The 19,368-nt window shown below is 45.5% G+C and overlaps 1 protein-coding gene across 10 annotated transcripts in view; it reads right to left on the bottom strand.

Moving 5' to 3' along the window:
- Positions 1 to 19,368, bottom strand: part of APBB2 (amyloid beta precursor protein binding family B member 2) — a 99,689-nt gene that overhangs the window by 33,731 nt on the left and 46,590 nt on the right. For 8 of the 10 annotated variants that reach the window (XM_083367639.1, XM_083367648.1, XM_083367638.1 and 5 more), the window contains 4 exons: positions 16,900 to 17,724; positions 9,616 to 9,824; positions 5,325 to 5,410; positions 3,303 to 3,363 (listed from right to left, as the gene is read on the bottom strand). In XM_083367639.1, coding sequence (XP_083223765.1) covers positions 3,303 to 3,363; positions 5,325 to 5,410; positions 9,616 to 9,824; positions 16,900 to 17,724 — 1,181 coding nt within the window. The remainder of the gene's footprint in view (positions 1 to 3,302; positions 3,364 to 5,324; positions 5,411 to 9,615; positions 9,825 to 16,899; positions 17,725 to 19,368) is intronic. The other 2 variants (XM_083367649.1, XM_083367647.1) reach the window with 1 other exon arrangement.

Consider the following 19,368-nt stretch of genomic DNA (forward strand, 5'->3'; position numbering starts at 1 on the left):
AAGGTATGATGATACTGGATATAAATCAGTGGTTAAAAGCATTCAGTTTCTGGGCCATGATTAATGCAAGATTAATGTTTATTTTTAAAGGCACAGAAACGTTCATTCTTATTTAATTCTTAATCCTTCTTTAACACTACTGCCACCTTGTGACTCTCTCCCTGAACTACATCCAATTAGCAACTCCCAAAATCAAGGGCTGGATTGATTTTAATTTGAGAGCATCTACAAGCTTTGGGATATGATGTGGCTGTAAATATTTGCCATTTAAAAAAAAATAAAAAACAGTAAAGAGAGCAGCCTTGAATATTTTCAGAATCCAGAATGCCTGAAAGACAACTGATGAGGTTCCCAAACCAGCTGGGGAAAAAAACCTTAAGTCAATTTGGGTGGCTCCGTTTTAATTTCAAACAACAGTCAGCAGTTAACAGTTTGCACATTTCAAATTAATCTGCAAGGATTCCTCTCTTAAATTCCTGGTCATCTCTGTGGCTCCCCCCACCCCCTCAGAACAGTTCAACCATATCACTAATGTCCCTCCGGAGATAAAGAGGTAAACCTCTGTTTAACTAATTTATTTATTTAGACAATTTATATAGCTGCCTACTCGCTCACTGATCCCCTTTTACGACCTTCTGACAAGCAAAAGCCAATGGAGGAACAAGAAACAAGTGCAGTGATTCACTTAACAATCGTGGTAAGAAAAATCCTAAAATGGGGCAAAGCTCCCTTTTTAAAAAAAAAAATCCCATTTATATCCCGCCCTTCTCCGAAGACTCAGGGCGGCTTACAATTTAAAGCACAAACCAATGTGCTTAGCAGTAGCCTTCATTCTATGTATATGCCTGCTTGTTAGGGCTTTCACACACACACCCCAAGCGGCATTGTTACAAAGTCAGCTTAATTGCCCCCAACAATCTGGGTCCTCATTTTTTATTTTATTTTTTATTTTTTAAATTTTAATTCCATTTATATCCCGCCCTTCTCCGAAGACTCAGGGCGGCTTACAAGCTTAGCAGTAGCCTTCATTCTGTGTATATGCCTGCTTGTTAGGGCTTTCACACACACACCCCAAGCGGCATTGTTACAAAGTCAGCTTAATTGCCCCCAACAATCTGGGTCCTCATTTTACCTACCTGGGAAGGATGGAAGGCTGAGTCAACCTTGAGCCTGGTGGGATGTGAACCTGCACTGATTGCAGGCAGCTGGTGTTACTTAAGGAGGCATTAGCCCACTGCTCCACCGAGGCTCTTAAACAACTGTCTCACTTAACTGTACAAATTTTGAGCCCAATTTTCATTGTAAGCTGAGAACTACCTGTAATTATATTTATGACTTTCCTTTGAAAGCAGAATTAATCGTGAGAAATGCTCTTTTATAAGATTTACTTCTTTGCAAATCAGTATTCCCCACCACCACTATTTCAGTTAAAGCAATCCTGTAGATTTTCTCTATTTTTCACTCAAATCAGAAAAGATTAGTTTCCAAAGAGACAATAGCATATCATTTCTGGTAGAAACGTAAAAGCTGAATGAGAAATGATTTTTTCTCGTTCCGTACGGGATATTTCGTTATACAGAGAATTTTTATTTTTCCCTCGGTCAAACTCTGTAAGGTGTCACATTAAGATAAAATGTCTTCATTATTTCCCCCACCCTTACCATAAATATCTAGCATCCTGCATTTAGGTTTGCATTCATTTTAGAACACATATTAGCAATAATGTAAGATGGATTGAATGTAAACCAGACTGTCTGTGGACCCATTTTTCTACTTCTGCATTCTTGCCTTACTTTCTTAAAAGGTTTTTCTGCCAGATTGTGGCTTTCTCTGCATCAGAAGGCACAGGAGAAATTCTTGTAATGTGATCATCATTAAAAGAAAAAAAAAGATGACACATTAAATAATAGTTAAATAAATATCTATTCAAAAGAATATTTTTTTAAAACAACAACAACAACAGTATTTAAAATGAATGCTCCAACACTGGAAGTTTTTAAGAAGAGACTGGCCAGCCACTTGTCTGAAATGGTACAGGGTTTCCTGCCTGAGCAGGGGGTTGGACTAGATGACCTCCAAGGTCCCTTCCAACTTATTATTACTAAAAAAAAACAGAAAAGAAAAAAGGAACCAGCATTTCATTTAAAAGTCTTTCCATTTATTCTGGTCGTGCAAAAACTCAAAGAAGTCCTGCAAAAATTAGTTTCGGATCCCACACAAATCGACTAAAATACATTAAGCTGTTATTCAGCCTTGCTAGATATACAATGTGATAGCCTCGTGAGCTGCATAAATACACTAAATCCATAAAAAAAATTCCTGAATAACAGATTAAAAGAGCTGGTAGGGACCTTGGAGGTCTTCTAGTCCAACCCCCTGCTCAGGCAGGGAACCCTATACCATTTCAGACAAGTGTCTGTCCAGTCTCCTCTTAAAAACTTCCAGTGTTGGAGCATTCACAGCTTCTGGAGGCAGGTGGTTCCACTGGTTAATTGTTCTGACTGTCAGGAAATTTCTCCTTAGTTCTAGGTTGCTTCTCTCTTTGGTTAGTTTCCACCCGTTGCTTCTTATTCTGCCTTTCAGGTGCTTTGGAGAACAGCTTGACTGCCTCTTCTTTGGGGCAGCCTGTCAAAGATTGGAAAACTTCTTTTCATTAGGTTAAAGGTAAAGGTAAAGGTTCCCCCGCACATGGGTGCTAGTCGTTTCCGACTCTAGGGGCCGGTGCTCATCTCCGTTTCAAAGCCGAAGAGCCAGCGCTTGTCCGAGGACGTCTCCGTGGTCATGTGGCCGGCATGACCAGACGCCAAAGGCACACGGAACGCTGTTACCTTCCCACCGGAGTGGTCCCTATTTTTCTACTTGCATTTTTACGTGCTTTCGAACTGCTAGGTTGGCAGAAGCTGGGACGAGTAACAGGCGCTCACTCTGCTACGCGGCACTCGGGATTCGACCCGCCAAACTGATCGACCTTCAGATCGACAAGCTCAGCGTCCTAACCCAGACATACCTAATTGGGTATTTTACAACGGCACTGAAAAAAGTGACTTATGACCAGATTATCACAGTTATGACCCATCCAACATCTCCACGGCCACACGATCAACATTCTTGGCAAATGACTCCTATTTACGACGGTTGCAGTGCCCCGGGGGTCACGTGATCCCCCTTTTGCGAACCCCTGTGGCCAGAAAGGTCGTAAAACGGGGCAAACTTCGCCAAACAGCTGCCTCGCTTAGCCACAGAAACACGGGGTCTCAATTTGTGCTCGTAAGTGGAGGACTACGTGTGTCTCGCTTACTGACCTTAGCCTCCGGATCGCTGTTGATGCTACCAGAATCATGTTCGTCACACTGCGCAGGATTTCTGTGGAATTAAACAACAACAACAAAAAAAGGAGAATCTTTTGTTAAGCCGACGTTCCGATATACATCGACAAAGTCAAGGAAATGCCAACGTAGACCAAGTGACACCAAAGGGAGGGGAATGTTTTAAATCTGACACGGGCAGTTCCAAAATGCTTGGCAGAGGCTGGCGGTGCGCTCTGGCACCTTTGAATGGGGTCCTGCACATTAGACGGCCCACCGCAGCGTAACCGAAATAGAATTGCGCCTTTTGTACTGAGCCGTAAGAATGTAATAAAAAAATTAATGACCGATACAGCCGCCAGGACTTGGTTCGAAATAATTCATCCTAACCTCTGTAACTGGCAAGGTTAAACAACAACAACGCACAACTGAAGACTACGTGAAAATGAAAAATTAACCTAAGAGAAACATTCGCAGCCTGCATTATCGTCATCATTTATTTATTTATTTTTAATTTATTTTAATCCCATTTATATCCTGCCCTTCTCCGAAGACTCAGGGCGGCTTACAAGCTTAGCAGTAGCCTTCATTCTATGTATATGCCTGCTTATTAGGGCTTTCACACACACACACCAAGCGGCATTATTACAAAGTCAGCTTAATTGCCCCCAACAATCTGGGTCCTCATTTTACCTACCTCGGAAGGATGGAAGGCTGAGTCAACCTTGAGCCTGGTGGGACTCGAACCTGCACTAATTGCAGGCAGCTGGTGTTACTTAAGGAGGCATTAGCCCACTGCTCCACCACCACCACCATAATCATCATCAAAATTATAATGATAATCATCATCATCATCATTCCTTTCCTTCTTTCTCACACTCTTTTGCGGAAATTAACAGGTCTGGGGTAAAATGGGCAGCCAATAAATTTGATAGATAAATAAATAAATCCAAATAATCATCCTCAAATTCAGGTAGTCCTCAGCTAACGACTGTAATGGAGCCTGCCCATTACAGTCTTAAGTCGTGAGAGTCAAAAAAATAAATAACGGACCAACCTGATTTTACAGTCTGTTTTGGCCACAGCTATTAAGTGAATCCCATGGCCATTAAGCAAATCTGCCCCCCCCCTGTGAACTTTGCTTGTTGGAAGACACACTCTCTCTCTCTCTCTCTCTCTCTCTCTCTCACACACACACACACACACACACACACACACACACACACGACACTACAACGGTTATAATTACATGCTGGGTTGCCAAGCGCCCAAATCCAGATCATGTAACCATGGGCACACGGTAACAGTTGTTAAGTGTGAGGACCGGTTGTAAATAATGTTTTTTTTCCCATCACAACTCTGAACAGTGCACTAAACAAACGATTGCAATCTGAGCACTTGTGCAAGCAAAGGAATTTCTGCAGGAGAAGAAGAGGCGGAAAACTACAGGAAAATGGGGTTGGAGTCAAAAGAGGAATCAGCCTGGAATCATTACATTGCCATAAGTGGTCTAAATCAGGAGTCCCCAACTTGTGGGCCCCGGACACCACTACCAGTCCATGCCCTATTCGCAACCGGGCTGTGCGAGTGGCTGGCTGATGTGGGTGCGTGCATGGGCACGCACAGCCCCACTCACGCGAGCGTTGCAGGCGCTCGGGGCCTCACCCTCACGCAACTGTCACAGGTGCTCACAGCGTCACTCACGTGAGCATCACGGGTGCTCTCGGCCCCACTCAAGCAACAGGTGCTCCTCCACGCACACGCGCTCGTTCAAGCACCTACCCCTCCCACAAAACCAGCCCCTCTTTCCCCCCTAACCCCGGGAAGGTTGGGGAACTCTGGTGTAAGTCCCCCCCTTTGAGTTCTGTTGACTTTTATCTAGCACCAATTTAGCGCTGTCAGTTGACCAGATTCTTTGAGCACTAAATCGTCGTACGTGGCGCTCCATGCGGTGGTCCCGGTTTTTCACTCCCGGCAATCTCCTTGCCACCTTGTCCACCATCCTCTCCTCTTTCTCACCTGAGCTTCAGAGAAGCGTATCGCAAAGTAGCCCCTTCAAACTCTTTCAAACTGGGGTCCGGGTTCACCGTGGCTGCGTGAAGGTCCTACAGGAGGATGAAAAACGGCGCGTTAAGCCCGCTTGGCCGAGAACACCTTTCCCTTCTTAAAGGGGGGGGGGGGGAACAACAACAACAAAACAATATGCTCGGCAGACACACAAGCATGCATGTGTTGTTCACAGCACAGTTGTTAAGGGCAAGCACATGTGGATGACCAATGAGCAAATCCAGGCTGTGTGTGTGGGGGAAAACAGGCGCCAGGAACCCAGGTTTTTTTTGGGGGTGGGTGGGTTTCCAACCTGGCTTGGCGAAGCTCACATTCATTTGGCTGATTTGTTATCACGAGTGATATGGGGGGAGGGGAGAACAGCCCACACAGCTACAGCCATGCAAAATGCAAATCGTAATTTATTTATTTTTTTTTTACAAAAAAAAAGGAAAAAGAAGAAAAAAAAAAAGCTGAAATGAGTATCAAAAGCTCTTCTAAAAATCAGACCAGATACTTGCCTTCCATATGTCACTATTAATCTTTCCCCCATTCAGCACCGCAAAATTGCTCCAGGGCTGTTTCTAGATATATATGTATATATATATGTATATATATATGTATATATTCACACAGGAAGAAGCATATTGATTTTTTTAAAAAAACAAATAAATAAACAGGAAGGGCACGGAAAGGGAGGGAGGGAGGGAGGGAGGGAGGGAGGGAGGGAGGGGACAAAAAAACACAGAAACACCTTTGTTAGCACCGATATTTAAAGGCTGGGTTAAGGGAACATAACACCTCCAATTTTTCACGGAAATGTAAAGCAGATTCAAAGCGGGAGGCCCGAGCACACTGTACAAAAACCCCAGGAAACCCACAACGAACGCAACGCGCTCCCCCACTCTCCGTGGCTGTGCTTGCTGGTAGGCCAAAAGAATTGTTCGGCGTTGCTATCACACGTTTAGCAAACGCGTTTTTGTGGAGGCGTATCCGAAGCTTGGTTGCCTAGCTTGGCCGTCTCAGAGCCAGTCCCAATACAATGGTATTTATTTGGAAGTAAGGAAAAAGAGAGGGGAAAATTTAAAAAAAAAAGCAAAGGTTGCCGAACGTTGTTTGGCAGACCACTTGTCAATCAGGGAAGATCCCTTCCTACGAGTAGGTTTTCCTTTGCTGCACATAGATGTAATGTAAGGAGGAGGAAGAGGAGGAGGAGGAGGAGGAGGAAGGGGGCTGTCTGTGCCATTGTTAAGTTAGTAACACGGTTGTTAAGTGAATCTGGCTTCCCCATTTCCCGAAGGTTGCAAAACGGGACCGTCATGAATCTGAGTCGGCCGCCAAGCGTCTGAACTTTGATTCGCGTGAGCCTGGGGGAGGCTGCGATTGGTCCTAAGGGTGAAGAAACGGCCGTTAAGTCCCTAAACTTCGAACAAACTTTGGTAAGCCGAGGATTATCTGCGGTTGGCAGGACTGCCTCTTCGGGAAAGCGTTTGCCCACGGCGCGCCTGGGGGGATGCGGGACGCCTAAGCGTCAATTATAAATGTGCTTTTACAACTCCTTTCCGCCTGCCTGGTCTATATGCCCTGGTCGCCTCACCTCCTCCACTGCCTCCTGCACGCTGCCTTGCGAAAAAGGCAATTTTAACGAGAACGAGGTCAAACTCACCTGACTGTTCCATGCCTTCAAAGCCAATCCAAGTTAAGGAGACCTTAAAATTAACTTGTCTGTCCCAGTTACGGACGGACCTTCATCAGAGGCGCCTAGTCCAGCGATGGCGGACCTTTTAGAGTCCGAGTGCCCAAATCGCAACCCAAAACCCACTTATTTATCGCAAAGTGCCGGGGCCGCATCAGCATTGTGGTGCCCTCGGGGGGGGGGAGGGGGCAAGGAGGCACCTCTGAGTGCCACCTCTGGCCCGCAAAATCCAGGGGTGCAACATGCCACCGTGCTGCAAGGCGCAAAAACGGCTGCCACCGCACCGCAGGGTGCAGATACAAGGCGCTGCGCCACACAAGAATGGGGCAGGGCTAGTATCACGCAGGCACTAGCCCCGCCCCATTTGCAGCACGTGCATGCTCGCGACCCCTTGCACGCATGCACGCATGCACGCATGTAAAATGCTTCCCTCTCCCTTTCTTCCAGTCCACCAATCGACAATGGTTGGTGACCTCTGCTCTACTACCTCTACTTGAGTTTGCTCCAGGCGGCGGTGGCAGCCTGATGGACCTGCTGCTGGCGACGGTGGCGCGTGTGCCAACAGAGAGGGCTCTGAGTGCCGCCTCTGGCACGTGTGCCACAGGTTCGCCACCACTGCCCTACTCTGTAGCTCCTCAGCAACGGAGCTGCTCCTCAAAGACTTTGTCCAAGCGGGCTTGGCGGAAGACAATCAACTGATTATCAATTGGTACGGTTTTATAAAAGGCCATTTATTCCTTAGCGAAAAGCCGGAGCTCGCCCAGATGAATGCCATCTTCAAAACGTATTATTTTTCCGCCGTCTTATCTCACGTCAGAAATGAACACGCTAGGAAAAGGGGAGTTCTTAATTCTTAATTCAGTACGGGTGGCTTGGGACTTGCAACCATTCGTTTAGTGGCCGTTCAAAGTTGCAACGGCAAGGGGAAAAGGGACTTAGGACCACTTTTTGCACTTAACGACTGTTGCGGCCTCCCCCTGGTCATGGGATCAAACTTCAGAGGCATGGCAACTGGCTCCTCTTTACGACCGTCGTCCCAGGATCATGTCAACCCCTTTTGCGACCGTCTGACAAGCAAAATAAATGGGGAAGCCAGATTCTTTTCACAACCATGTTACTAAGTTAGTGACTCACTTTGTAACCGCTGTTAGGTGATATAAAAAATGGGGTAAAACTCACTTGACAAACGTCTCACCTAAAGACAGAAACTTTAGGCTCAACTGCGGTCGTAATTTGAGGACTGCCCTGTATTTTAAGTAATTAAAATGATTTAAAAGGATTAAAAGCTATTATTAGATGTTTATTATTGTGGGGGGAAAACGGGAGGAAGAAATTGCATTGGATATGTTCGCGGCCTTGAGTTGTTGGCCGGGATCAAAATAAATAAAATATATATCAGCAAAAAACGGTCTGGAATCCTGTCAGATTGAGGGAGGCAGTGAGTAAACCCTATTAATTAAGAAAGCCATGCATTTCATACATTGACTGATAAAAAAAATATTAACGAAGGTGACGTATGTGGTTGCAATAATTCGCAATCTAACAAGGATTCACAACAGCGCAATATCTCCTATTGTGGATCTTCTGAAGATCTGTGGCATTGTACACTGATATTCTGTGACTTACTAAATATTATGTTTTATGAATATTCTTTTAGCGACCACAGACATTTGTTACATGATAGGGGGGGAAAGGCAATCACTTCGGGGATATTGACAGTTGATGGCTTTGCTATTATTATTATTATTATTATTATTATTATTATTATTATTATTATTATTATTATTATTATTATTATCATCATCATCATCATCATCATTATTATTATTATTAGAATAATAATTTGAATATTCAGTCAATTTGAATGTTCAGTTAACTGAGATTCAAGTTTAATGAATAAAATAATAGCAATAATAACAATAACAATAATAACAGTAACAACAATAACAATAATAATACCACCACCACGACCTGGCCATCGAAACTGCGCGATTACGGATGAAACGTGTAACGGTGACACCCACTGTCATCGGGGCAGTGGGAACTATGTCCAAAAACTTTGCAAAACACATCAAGAAACTGCAGCTTCCTGCAATAACTCCAGCAAAGCTACAAAAAACTGCGCTACTCGGAACATCTTACATTTTAAGGAGATACCTGGTTGATACCTAGGATGCTGGCAGCAACCCGTGTCAACCATCAGTGCCAGTCAGTCTGAGTGTTCGGTTGACTGAGTTTAATGTTTTATGAATAAAAGCTTAATAATAATAATAATAATAATAATAATAATAATAATAATATCATCACCACCTAGAATGCTGGCAGCAGCCCATGTCAACCATTAGTGCCAGTCAATTTGAGTGTTCAGTTGACTTGAGTTTCATGTTTAATGAAAATAATAACATTAACAATAATAATAATTAACAATGTTGAAAGGGACCTTGGAGGTCATCTAGTCCAATCCCCTGTCTTAAAATAAACTTACGGAATTGTTTGTTTGTTTTTTCTTAAAATAAAATGACACTTTCATTTTTTAAAAACATGACTGTAGGAGGCATTCAACCTTACCTCGGTTTCTGGACTAGGCGAAGGGGTGAGAGAACTCAAGGAACCGTTCCTTGAGCATTGAAGATCCGTGGGCACGGAGATGGGGCGCTCCCATTGGGTGGTCCCTGTAGGTATGTGCCAGTAATAGACCCCCGCTATATCACTGATCTTCTTCCAACCCGGTGGAAGGTCAGGATCGGACTGAAACGAACGGTCGCTCCAAATATCTGCTGGGAAGAAAAATCCACCCAAGAGTCTCTTTAACTACGAAGGTTCAAGAAATTGGGGGGGGGGGAGTGTCTAATACTTGCAAAATGACCATTGTCTATGGAAATTCTCAACCATCCAGATCAAGGCTGTCCCAAAAGCGCTTTCTTGAAAAGCAACTGGACTGTTGTTTTTTTCCTTGAAGACGTTTCGCTTCCCGTCCTAGAAGCTTCTTCCGTTTCTGACTGAACAGTGGAGGCTGGAAGGATTTATATTCCTTGCAGTCATCTGGTCGTTAGTACTCCTGAACTTTCCGCAGTTCCAAGAAGGCTCCACACCGATTTGCACTATTCAGGTGACCCTTGAGGGCACAGATAAACCTCCAAGGGGTCTCCACAACTCTCAGAAAGAGCGCGAACGTCCAGAGGACTGTCAGGGATAGAAATCCTTCTATCCTTCCCCATTCGGTCAGAACGGAAGAAGCTTCTTGGATGAGTAGTGAAATTGTCTTCGAGGCAAAGCAAAGTCCGGCTGCCTTTCGAAAAAGCACCCTTGGGAGAAAATGACCATTCTATCAGCAAAGCAAGGCTCATCGTTTCCGAAATATTTCTTCAGCTAATCAGAAAAAAGGTGAGCAAAAAAAAAAAAATAGTAGGAGCAGGAACCACTTTCGACTTCCTGCTGGCTTCCCCATTGACTTAGGGTTTTTTGTGAGAAGCTGGCAGGGAGCGTAGGAAATTATAGTCATGTGGCCACGGTCGACCATGGTAGAGCACGATGCCACAGCTGCCCTGAAGCATCCACAATTTTGCCAAATTTCAATGAGGTCTGAATTTTGGACGCATTCCATACTATAGTACCTAGGTTATTTGGCGCCCAACTTCCAAATCAGTCCCACAAATTTAGAAACAGCAAGGAAAGCCAATTCAAGAGTGGGAGCTCTCTGCCTAAAATGTCTGGGCTGTTTTCAAGTAATTGACCCAATGAAGTTGGCTGCTAGGCACTCCCAGCTGTGTGACACCGCACAAGAGGTATGGCAACATTCGCTCCCTTGCTATTGCAAATACTAGCTATGGAGCCAGGAAAAACGAATCAGCGCAATTCCAGCTCAGATAACTAAACCCTGCGAAGGCAAAATTATACAAAGCTGCTCATAATGGTTTGATTTTTCCTCCTCCCCACCCCCCCCCCCCCATGTCAAACAACCGAACAAAGATGAAAGGAACACAGCAATAATTGTTCACGGTTTACAGCCCGGCACACCAGAAACAAATCAGAAATTCAATTTCTTTCACTTGGAAACGAAATGCAGAACCAGCAGCCCGGCCAAGCCAGAAAAAAAACAACAATGTCAATAAAGGTAATAAAAGGCAACATGGATCTGAAAGCAGCTTCTGCATTACAGTCATAAACATCTCCAGTTCCCCCCCAAAAAAGACAAAATGTATTGGGGAGACTCTGGCTAAGGGAAATGCCGACTTATTGAATCAAAATTAGGACGGGTTCCTTCGGTCGGCAGGTCGTCCTCAACTTAGGACTTAGCAACATTTCGGTTGCTAAGTGAGACATTTGTTGTTCAGTGCATTTTGCCCCGCTTTACGAGCTTCCTTGTCCCAGTCGTTAAGCGAGTCACTGCAACTGTTAAGTTAGTAACAGGGCTGTGAAATGAAACTGGCCTCCCCATGGACTTTGCTCGTCGGAAGGGATCACGTGACTCTCCGTGGACACTGCAAACAGTCATAAGTACATGCCAGTTGCCGAGCCTCTGAATTTTGATCATGTGATGACCACGGGGGACGCTGCAACAGTCCTAAGTGTGAAAAACGGTCATAGAAGTCCCTTTTCCAGTGCAGCTGTAACTTTGAGCAGTCACTGAATGAACCGCTGTAAGTTGAGGACTATCTGCATAGTATTTTAAAGCAGGGATCTCCAAACCTGGCCACTTTAAGACTTGTGGACTTCAACTCCCAGAATTCCTCAGGCAGCTTGGGGAATTCTGGGAGTTGAAGTCCACAAGTCTTAAAATGGTGAAGTTGAAGACCTCTGTTCTAAGGAGGCTGGATTCCCGAAACTTTTTTTTTCTCTTTAAAAGTATAAAATAACCCTCCCACGCCTTCCAGATTTAAGCTATGCTGGTACATCTGTAATATTGGCAGCTCCGAGGCAGAGGCTCCCCAATTAAAACTGACAAACAAAACAGCAGTTACTAAGAATGGGATCGCGTATATTTTTTTGATCACGTGACCACGGGGGAATGCTGCAACAGTCCTAAGTGTGAAAAATAAATGGAATGGAATGGAATGGAATGGAATGGAATGGAATGGAATGGAATAGAATAGAATAGAATAGAATAGAATAGAATAGAATAGAATAGAATAGAATAGAATAGAATAGAATAGAATAGAATAGAATAGAATAGAATAGAATAGAATAGAATATGGAAAGATTAGAATAGAATAGAATAGAATAGAATAGAATAGAATAGAATAGAATAGAATAGAATAGAATAGAATAGAATAGAATAGAATAGAATAGAATAGAATAGAATAGAAGAGAAGAGAAGAGAAGAGAATAGGAAAAGAGAAGAGAAGAGAAGAGAAGAGAAGAGAAGAGAAGAGAAGAGAAGAGAAGAGAAGAGAAGAGAAGAGGAGAGAAGTTGGGAGGTACCATGGAGGTCATCTAGTCCAGTGGTGGCGAACCTATGGCACGCGTGCCAGAGGCGGCACTCAGAGCTCTCTCTGTGGGCACCCATGCCATGCCACAGAGGTGGCAACTGTCCCTCTTCAACCAGCCGCCTGCTAATTCGCCGAGGTCCCACGGGGCTGAATGCATCCCGGCATGGCTGGTTTCCCTCCCCATCCCGTCCCTCCTGGCCTCGCATGCTCTCTTTTCCCAGGCACGACCCACTGCATCACCTCAGCTGTTGGCCCCACCATCCATCTCAGGGGCGGCTTCTGACAGGCTGCGGAGCCCCAGAGTGCGCCTGTCGAGGGGCCGGCAGGCTGTGGCTACTGACGGACACCACTGGCCCCCATGCGCTCGCTGGCCTCTATGTGCGGGGGCCCGATGGTGTCAGGCAGCAGCTGCCCGGTCCTTGCCTTGCCCCACGGCAATGGCACCCCCACCCTGCCTCGCCTCACCCCACAGATTGAGTTTCCCTGCCTACCGCCCCACCTGCCACCTGCCTGGAGCTCCCCCAACCCTGCCCACCCCCCTCCACAGGTGTCCCTCCCCACGAGCAACATTGAGGTGACCACACCCACCTTGGCCACACCCACCCAATCTTCCATGACCACCACAGCCACGCCCACCCAGTGGGCCACGCCTACCTGGCACCCAGCGATAAATAAGTGAGTTTGGGCACTGGGTCTCTACAATGTTCGCCACCACTGATCTAGTCCAACCCCCTGTTCAGGCATGAAACCCAAATGGTGGTCCAGCCTCTTCTTCAAAGCCTCCAGGATTGGAGCACCACAACTTGTTCCAATCCTTTGGAACCGCTTACCAGCTGAACTCCGGATGGCCCCCGACCTTCGCTCCTTCCGGCGTGATCTAAAAACTTATCTATTCGAACAAGCCGGCCTGGCCTGATGGATTTGGGTTTTAAAATTATTTATCTAATGTATTCTTATTTTATTGCCCTGTACACCGCCCTGAGTCCTCTAGGAGTAGGGCGGTATATAAATCAAATAAATAAATAAAAATAAATAAATAAACTTCTGCAAGCAAAGCCGTTCCACCGGTTAATTGTTCTCACTGATAGTAAGTTTCTCTATAATTCTATCTTAACCTAACCGGATAGTCTTTCTCCAGCAGCCAACTTTGGTATTTTAATGAAGGAAATATGATATTTTACCCGCAAGGTGACACAGAATTTAATGAAGGATGGCAGTATAATTCAACAAACGTCGGTAGGTTTTCACCGAAGGAGGACAGCCTGAAATTTCATCCGAAGCACGGCAGTATCCCCACAGCGCAATTAGATTAGCTATTCAAGCCTAAATAACGAGATCTCTTCTCATTAATAATAAATACCTCTAAACACATGAATTCTCTGTGACTGTATATGCATATGATTGCAGCTGAACAAAAATCCATAACTGATTTATATTGCCAACGTTTCCTTCACTGGATTATACCAACGTTTATTCCAGGCTGATAAACTGAACAGGCAATTACATCCGGATTGCGCCAATTCTGAAATTTCTAAGAAAACCAGGAATGCATAAACTACAATTTCTGAAGTGTTCAGATTGGTAAAAAAAAAAAAAAAAGAGTAAGTGTGGCCTAGGCCAGGGGTCTGCAATCTTGACGACTTTAAGGCTTGTGGACTTCAGCTCCCAGAATTCCTCAGCCAGCATTGCTGGCTGAGGAATTCTGGGAGTTGAAGTCCACAAGTCTTTAAAGTTGCAGGCTGAGGAATTCTGGGAGTTGAAGTCCACATGTCTTAAAGTTGAATGTATTCCTGGATATTCCTCAGGGTGCCGTTGATTCAGGTGCAACAACAAGCAGAGATCTGCTTGTATTGTCTGTCTCTGCACCTCTCTGCCCGATCAAAAATCAAAATGTATTCCTTTGGACAGAGGGGGGGTTCACGGAAAGCAGTCTGCAAACGTCATATTTTGGACGAGACCAAGAGATAGGATCCCTCCCATCAATTCCGTTCATGGAGAAAAAATGCGTTCACTTTTTCCTTCGTGTAGTATACCCTCGTGTGGTAATTTGCTCCCGAGACCATTATCCAACCATCACGTTTTAACCTTCCCGAACACTATTTATCTATCTATCTATCTATCTATCTATCTATCTATCTATCTATCTATCTATCTATCTATCTATATCTATCTATTTATTTATTTTATTACATTTATATACCGCCCTTTCCCGAAGAAACTCAGGGCGGTTTACAGGGTGATTAAAACAAAGATACAAAAGTTAAAAACAGATTAAAAAATTTATAGATTTTTGCTTAGTGGCTTGTTTAAATTCAATGCCACAGAGGACTGGCGAGGCTTCCCCGTCTTGCTTTGTTTTTTAAATATCCACTGGGGGGGGGGCAACAGATCAAGCCCACGGTCTAGGCAGGAACGGTCCCGCTATTCCAGAGAAAAAGTGCTGAGGCTTCTATTTATCAGGCCAAATTCACTGACTTATTTCCTAGGCTGAAAAAAAAACCGGTGGCTTTTTAAGGCTCTTTTTTTTTCTTCCCTTTCTTTTTTTTTTTAAAAGGGGGGGGGGGGAAAATCTGAATTGAATTATGTTTGTTTCTTCCCATATCATTTCCTGCTTGGTAAAACAGGGACTTGGGCAAACGCCAAATGCCATCTCAGGGATTGTTGAGAAGGAGTTGAATCGTTAAAAGAGCAGAGAAAAGGTCTAGAAATTAGCCGGAGAACGTAGTCTGAGAAAAGGAAAAGAGAGTAGAATAGAATAGAAGCTGGAAGGGACCTTGGAGGTCTTCTAGTCCAGCCCCCTGCTCAGGCAGGAAACCTATACCATTTGAGACAAGTGACTGTCCAGTCTCTTCTTAAAGATCTCCAGTGACGGAGCATCCACGATTTCAGAAGGCAAAGCCGTTCCACTGGTTGATTGTCCTCACTGTTAGGAAGTTTCTCCTTAGTTCCAGGTTGGCTCTCTCATTCTTCACAGGAAAGCCAATCAATCAGAGTAGAGCTGGAAGAGGCCGTGGAGGTCATCTAGTCCAGCCCCCTGCTCAAGCAGATGACCCTGTACCATCTCAGACAAGGGACTGTCCAGTCTCTTCTTAAAAACCTCCAGTGATGAAGCACCCACCACTTCTGGAGGCAAGCGGTTCCACCCTTTGTCTGGCATACAATAAGGACTGCTGCCTTGGGCAGGGGGGCTTGACTAGAAGACCTCCAAGGTCCCTTCCAGCTCTACGATTCCATCATCAAGACTCGTCTGAACCCCGGAGCCGACAAGTACAAAGGAGGACTTCAAAAAGATAAGACTTCAGATCTGTCCACCTGTCAATGTGAAACAAGCTGTAATAGCAAAATTCTCTACGAAGCCAAGCCAACTTTGGCTAATGCTCAAGGTTAATGTTCTAAGGGCCACAGGGCCGTCCGTGGATCAATTGGACCCATCAGGCTGTGAACATGGCCTCTTTTAATGGCTTGACGGTCCTTCTGTGACTTCAGGATCTTTTTATGGCTTTTGGCGAATTGATCGGAGGGCGATAAAAAAAAAAGAGGGGGGGGGAAGCATAGGAATTTGGTTTGCCTCCTTGTATGCAGTTGAACAGAGATGACCACGTAAGAACTTCAAACGCTGTAGGCCAGGCCAGAGCAGACCACCTGCTGTAGAGCTGGACAATGGTGGCGACTTTTTTTCACGCTACAGGTAGTCTTTCGTTTACTCACCATTCAAAAATGTGATTTACGACCGTTTTTAAAAGTTACGACCTGTGCAAGATCCCCATAATCATGTGATCAAAAATCAGACGCTTGGCAATGGTTCATATTTACGACGGTCGTAGCGTCCCCGGGGTGGGGTCACAGTAAAATGGGGCACAATTCACTTAACAATTGTTTCACTTAGCCACAGAAATATTGGGGTCAGCTGCCGTCGTAAGCCAAGGACTTCCTGTGTTTTAATCACTGGCCACATCACTGGACTGATCTTCCTGTTTGTGGGCCATGCAGAAAAAAGATGGCCAAAATGAAACATAACGAAGGTAATCCTTGACTTAAGAAACAGTTGTGGAATTGTTTAAAACAAAAAACAAAAAAACCCCACCACTATTCTATTCTATTCTATTCTATTCTATTCTATTCTATTCTATTCTATTCTATTCTATTCTATTAATTTCTATCCCACCCCACCCCACCCCACTCCACTCCACATTCTATTCCATTCCACTCCACTCCGTCCCATTCCATTCCATTTTCCACTCCATTTTGTGTTCTGTTGTTCCATTCTCTTCTATCCTCTATTCTAAACTGATGGCGCACTTTACCCCGCCCTTCAGCTCTGCCTGCTCTTCTCCTTCACACTTAGCAAGGATGAAGGCACATCGTATTTCTTGCCTCACCTGTCTCCACCCGGCTCCAAAGCACATCCAGGAAGCATCCTTACCTGTTTCCTCCGGGGAGCTCAGAGAAGCACTGTCTTGAGACAAAGTGGTCCAGCTAGAGTCTTCGTCACTCGGAGCCAGGTTCTGAATCCTGTGTAGCGCACAATCTGTCTTGGCACCCGTTTTAGGGTGATCCTTTTTAGTCTCCGGGCTGGAAGAGATGGCTGCCGTTGGCCCGTCTTCAGGACTTGCGGCCTTGTTTTGCTTTTGAGCCAAGGGCTCTCCGTTCGCCACGACCATGGACGCTTGGCTATTGCATTGCGAAGGCAACTTCTCCTCCGCCGCCACCTGGCTCTCTCCATTATTCTGCTCCACCTCCCTGGCTGATGTCTCAAGATCTGCATAGTAGTTTAGGAAGCTCTTAGTTCTTCGGTGTTGGGTGGGCAGGATTTCACCGCTGGAAGAGTCCTGCTGGCTTGGTTCCTTCCCTTCCAACTTCTCAGAAGTTATGTTTAGACCCGCAGTCACCGACGGAGCAGCTGGGTTTTTATTGGGATCCTGCTGCCCTTGTTCTGCTGCTTTCCTAAGCTGGTTTTCCCCATTTTTCACCAGCTTGATGTTGGAGGAATTGCTGCCCAGCACAGGCTGGGCTGCAGGCTCTGAAAGACCCATGGCTGTCTGAATGCTAGTCAGGGCGTATTTTTTCCTGCATTTGGGAGGTGTGCTGTGCTTGACCTCCGTGTGCTTGATTTCGGCGTTCAGCAGTTCGTTGTGAGAGGAGCGCAGCTGAAGGGTGTTTGGGGGAGTGGCGGGCCCATTCCGATTCACAACGTCTGACGTGCCGTTGCTTGCCATAAACCCCGCCAAGGTTTCCACACCGGAATCAACTAGAGAAGGAACATAAATGCTGGTGAGACATACAATGACCTGGTGCAAAATCACAACCTGCGCCAAAGCCTCAAGATGGTTCATCTTCTCCACCGTCTTCAATTGGGATCAAGGTCTTAATATAGGACAGAGGTCTCCAACAGGCTCGCGGCCTGGAGGGAAGGATAGCAGCTTGCAAATTGATGCGTGCACACGCGCACATAAACAAGCCACAACTGGAGGCATGCGCGAACGGCCGAGCACACACCCCGTGGTAGCTAGAGGCTCCATTCGCACATGCGCGAACGGCTGCACAACCTGCCCGGCGCTAGCGGCCCCATTTGCACATGCACAAACAGGCTGCGCATACCCACCTGGCGCTAGCGGCCCTATTCGTGCCCACCCGCAAGCACAAACAGGGCTGCGGGCGCTAGCGTGAGTGGGGGGAATGCGCTCACACACGGCCAGCCATTCCCACAGCCCGCTGGCCAAGAGCCCACAGCCCGATCGTGGGCCGCGGCCCATAGGTTGGGAACCCTTGATTTAGGAAACCTCTGCTTTGTAGGTATTTGAGATGATGCTAATCTTCCCAGCAGCAGAGTGGGAGAATTCAAAAATTTACATCAGGGTCTGTCCAACCTTGGCAACTTTACCACTTGTGGATTTCAACTCCCAGAATTCCCACAGGTCTTAACGCAGCCAAGATTGGACTCCCCCTGATCTACACATTTGATGCAGAAGACCCCCTTGATTTACGTATTCAAGAGGAATTCTGGGAGTTGAAGTCCACAGGTCCACAAGGTTGGACCATCCTGATTTACACATCTGATGCAGAGGAAATCTCTCGGGATTTATTGATTGTTAGTCTGCTGCCCACACCAAACAAGCTCTCATATCCTTTTTCAACAACCACATCCCATTGTTGATTCTCCTTCGGTTTGCAAGCTTCCAAATTCCTTTCCACAAGGATTTTTGCCAAGCTTTATGCCTATCAGCTTCCTCTTTGTCCCCTAAGTACACAGGAGATGAAACTTGTGTGGTGTGCACTATTTTCTCCATTTCCCGCTAAATGAAAACAAGGATCTCCTCTCCTCCACAGACTAAACAAACAAGCGATTTATGACAGGCCTTGACTCTGGATTAGACTCAGAGGTGGGATACACGGGAGTGAAGGAGAATTAAAAACAATCCCACGCTAAGGAATGGAGTTAGGGCCATGAGGAACACAGGGAGAGCGCGGCTGAGCCCCAAATTTTTGTTGCTAAGTGAGACACGTGTTAAGTGGACTTTGCTCCGTTTTGTTTATTTATTTCTCGCCACGGTTGCTAAGGGAATCAATTGCAGTTACTAAGTGAGTAACATGGTTGTTAAGTGAACAATGGCTTCCCCATTGACTTTGCTTGTCAGAAGGTCGTCAAAGGGGGATCACGTGACTCCGAGACGCTGCAACCATCATAAAGATGAGTCAGTTGCCAAGCCTCTGGATTTTGATCATGTGGCCATGGGGGTGCTGCAATGGTCATTAAGTGGGAAAAATGGTCATAAGTCACTTTTTCCAGTGACGTTGTAACTTTGTACAGTCACTAAAGGACTTTATTCGTCTCTGTCTATTGGAACAATGGCAACTGTTGTAAGTGGAGCACTACTTGTATAGTTACCATATC

This window comes from Vipera ursinii (genome assembly GCF_947247035.1).
Source record: "Vipera ursinii genome assembly, chromosome: 7".
Classification (NCBI taxonomy): domain Eukaryota; kingdom Metazoa; phylum Chordata; class Lepidosauria; order Squamata; family Viperidae; genus Vipera; species Vipera ursinii.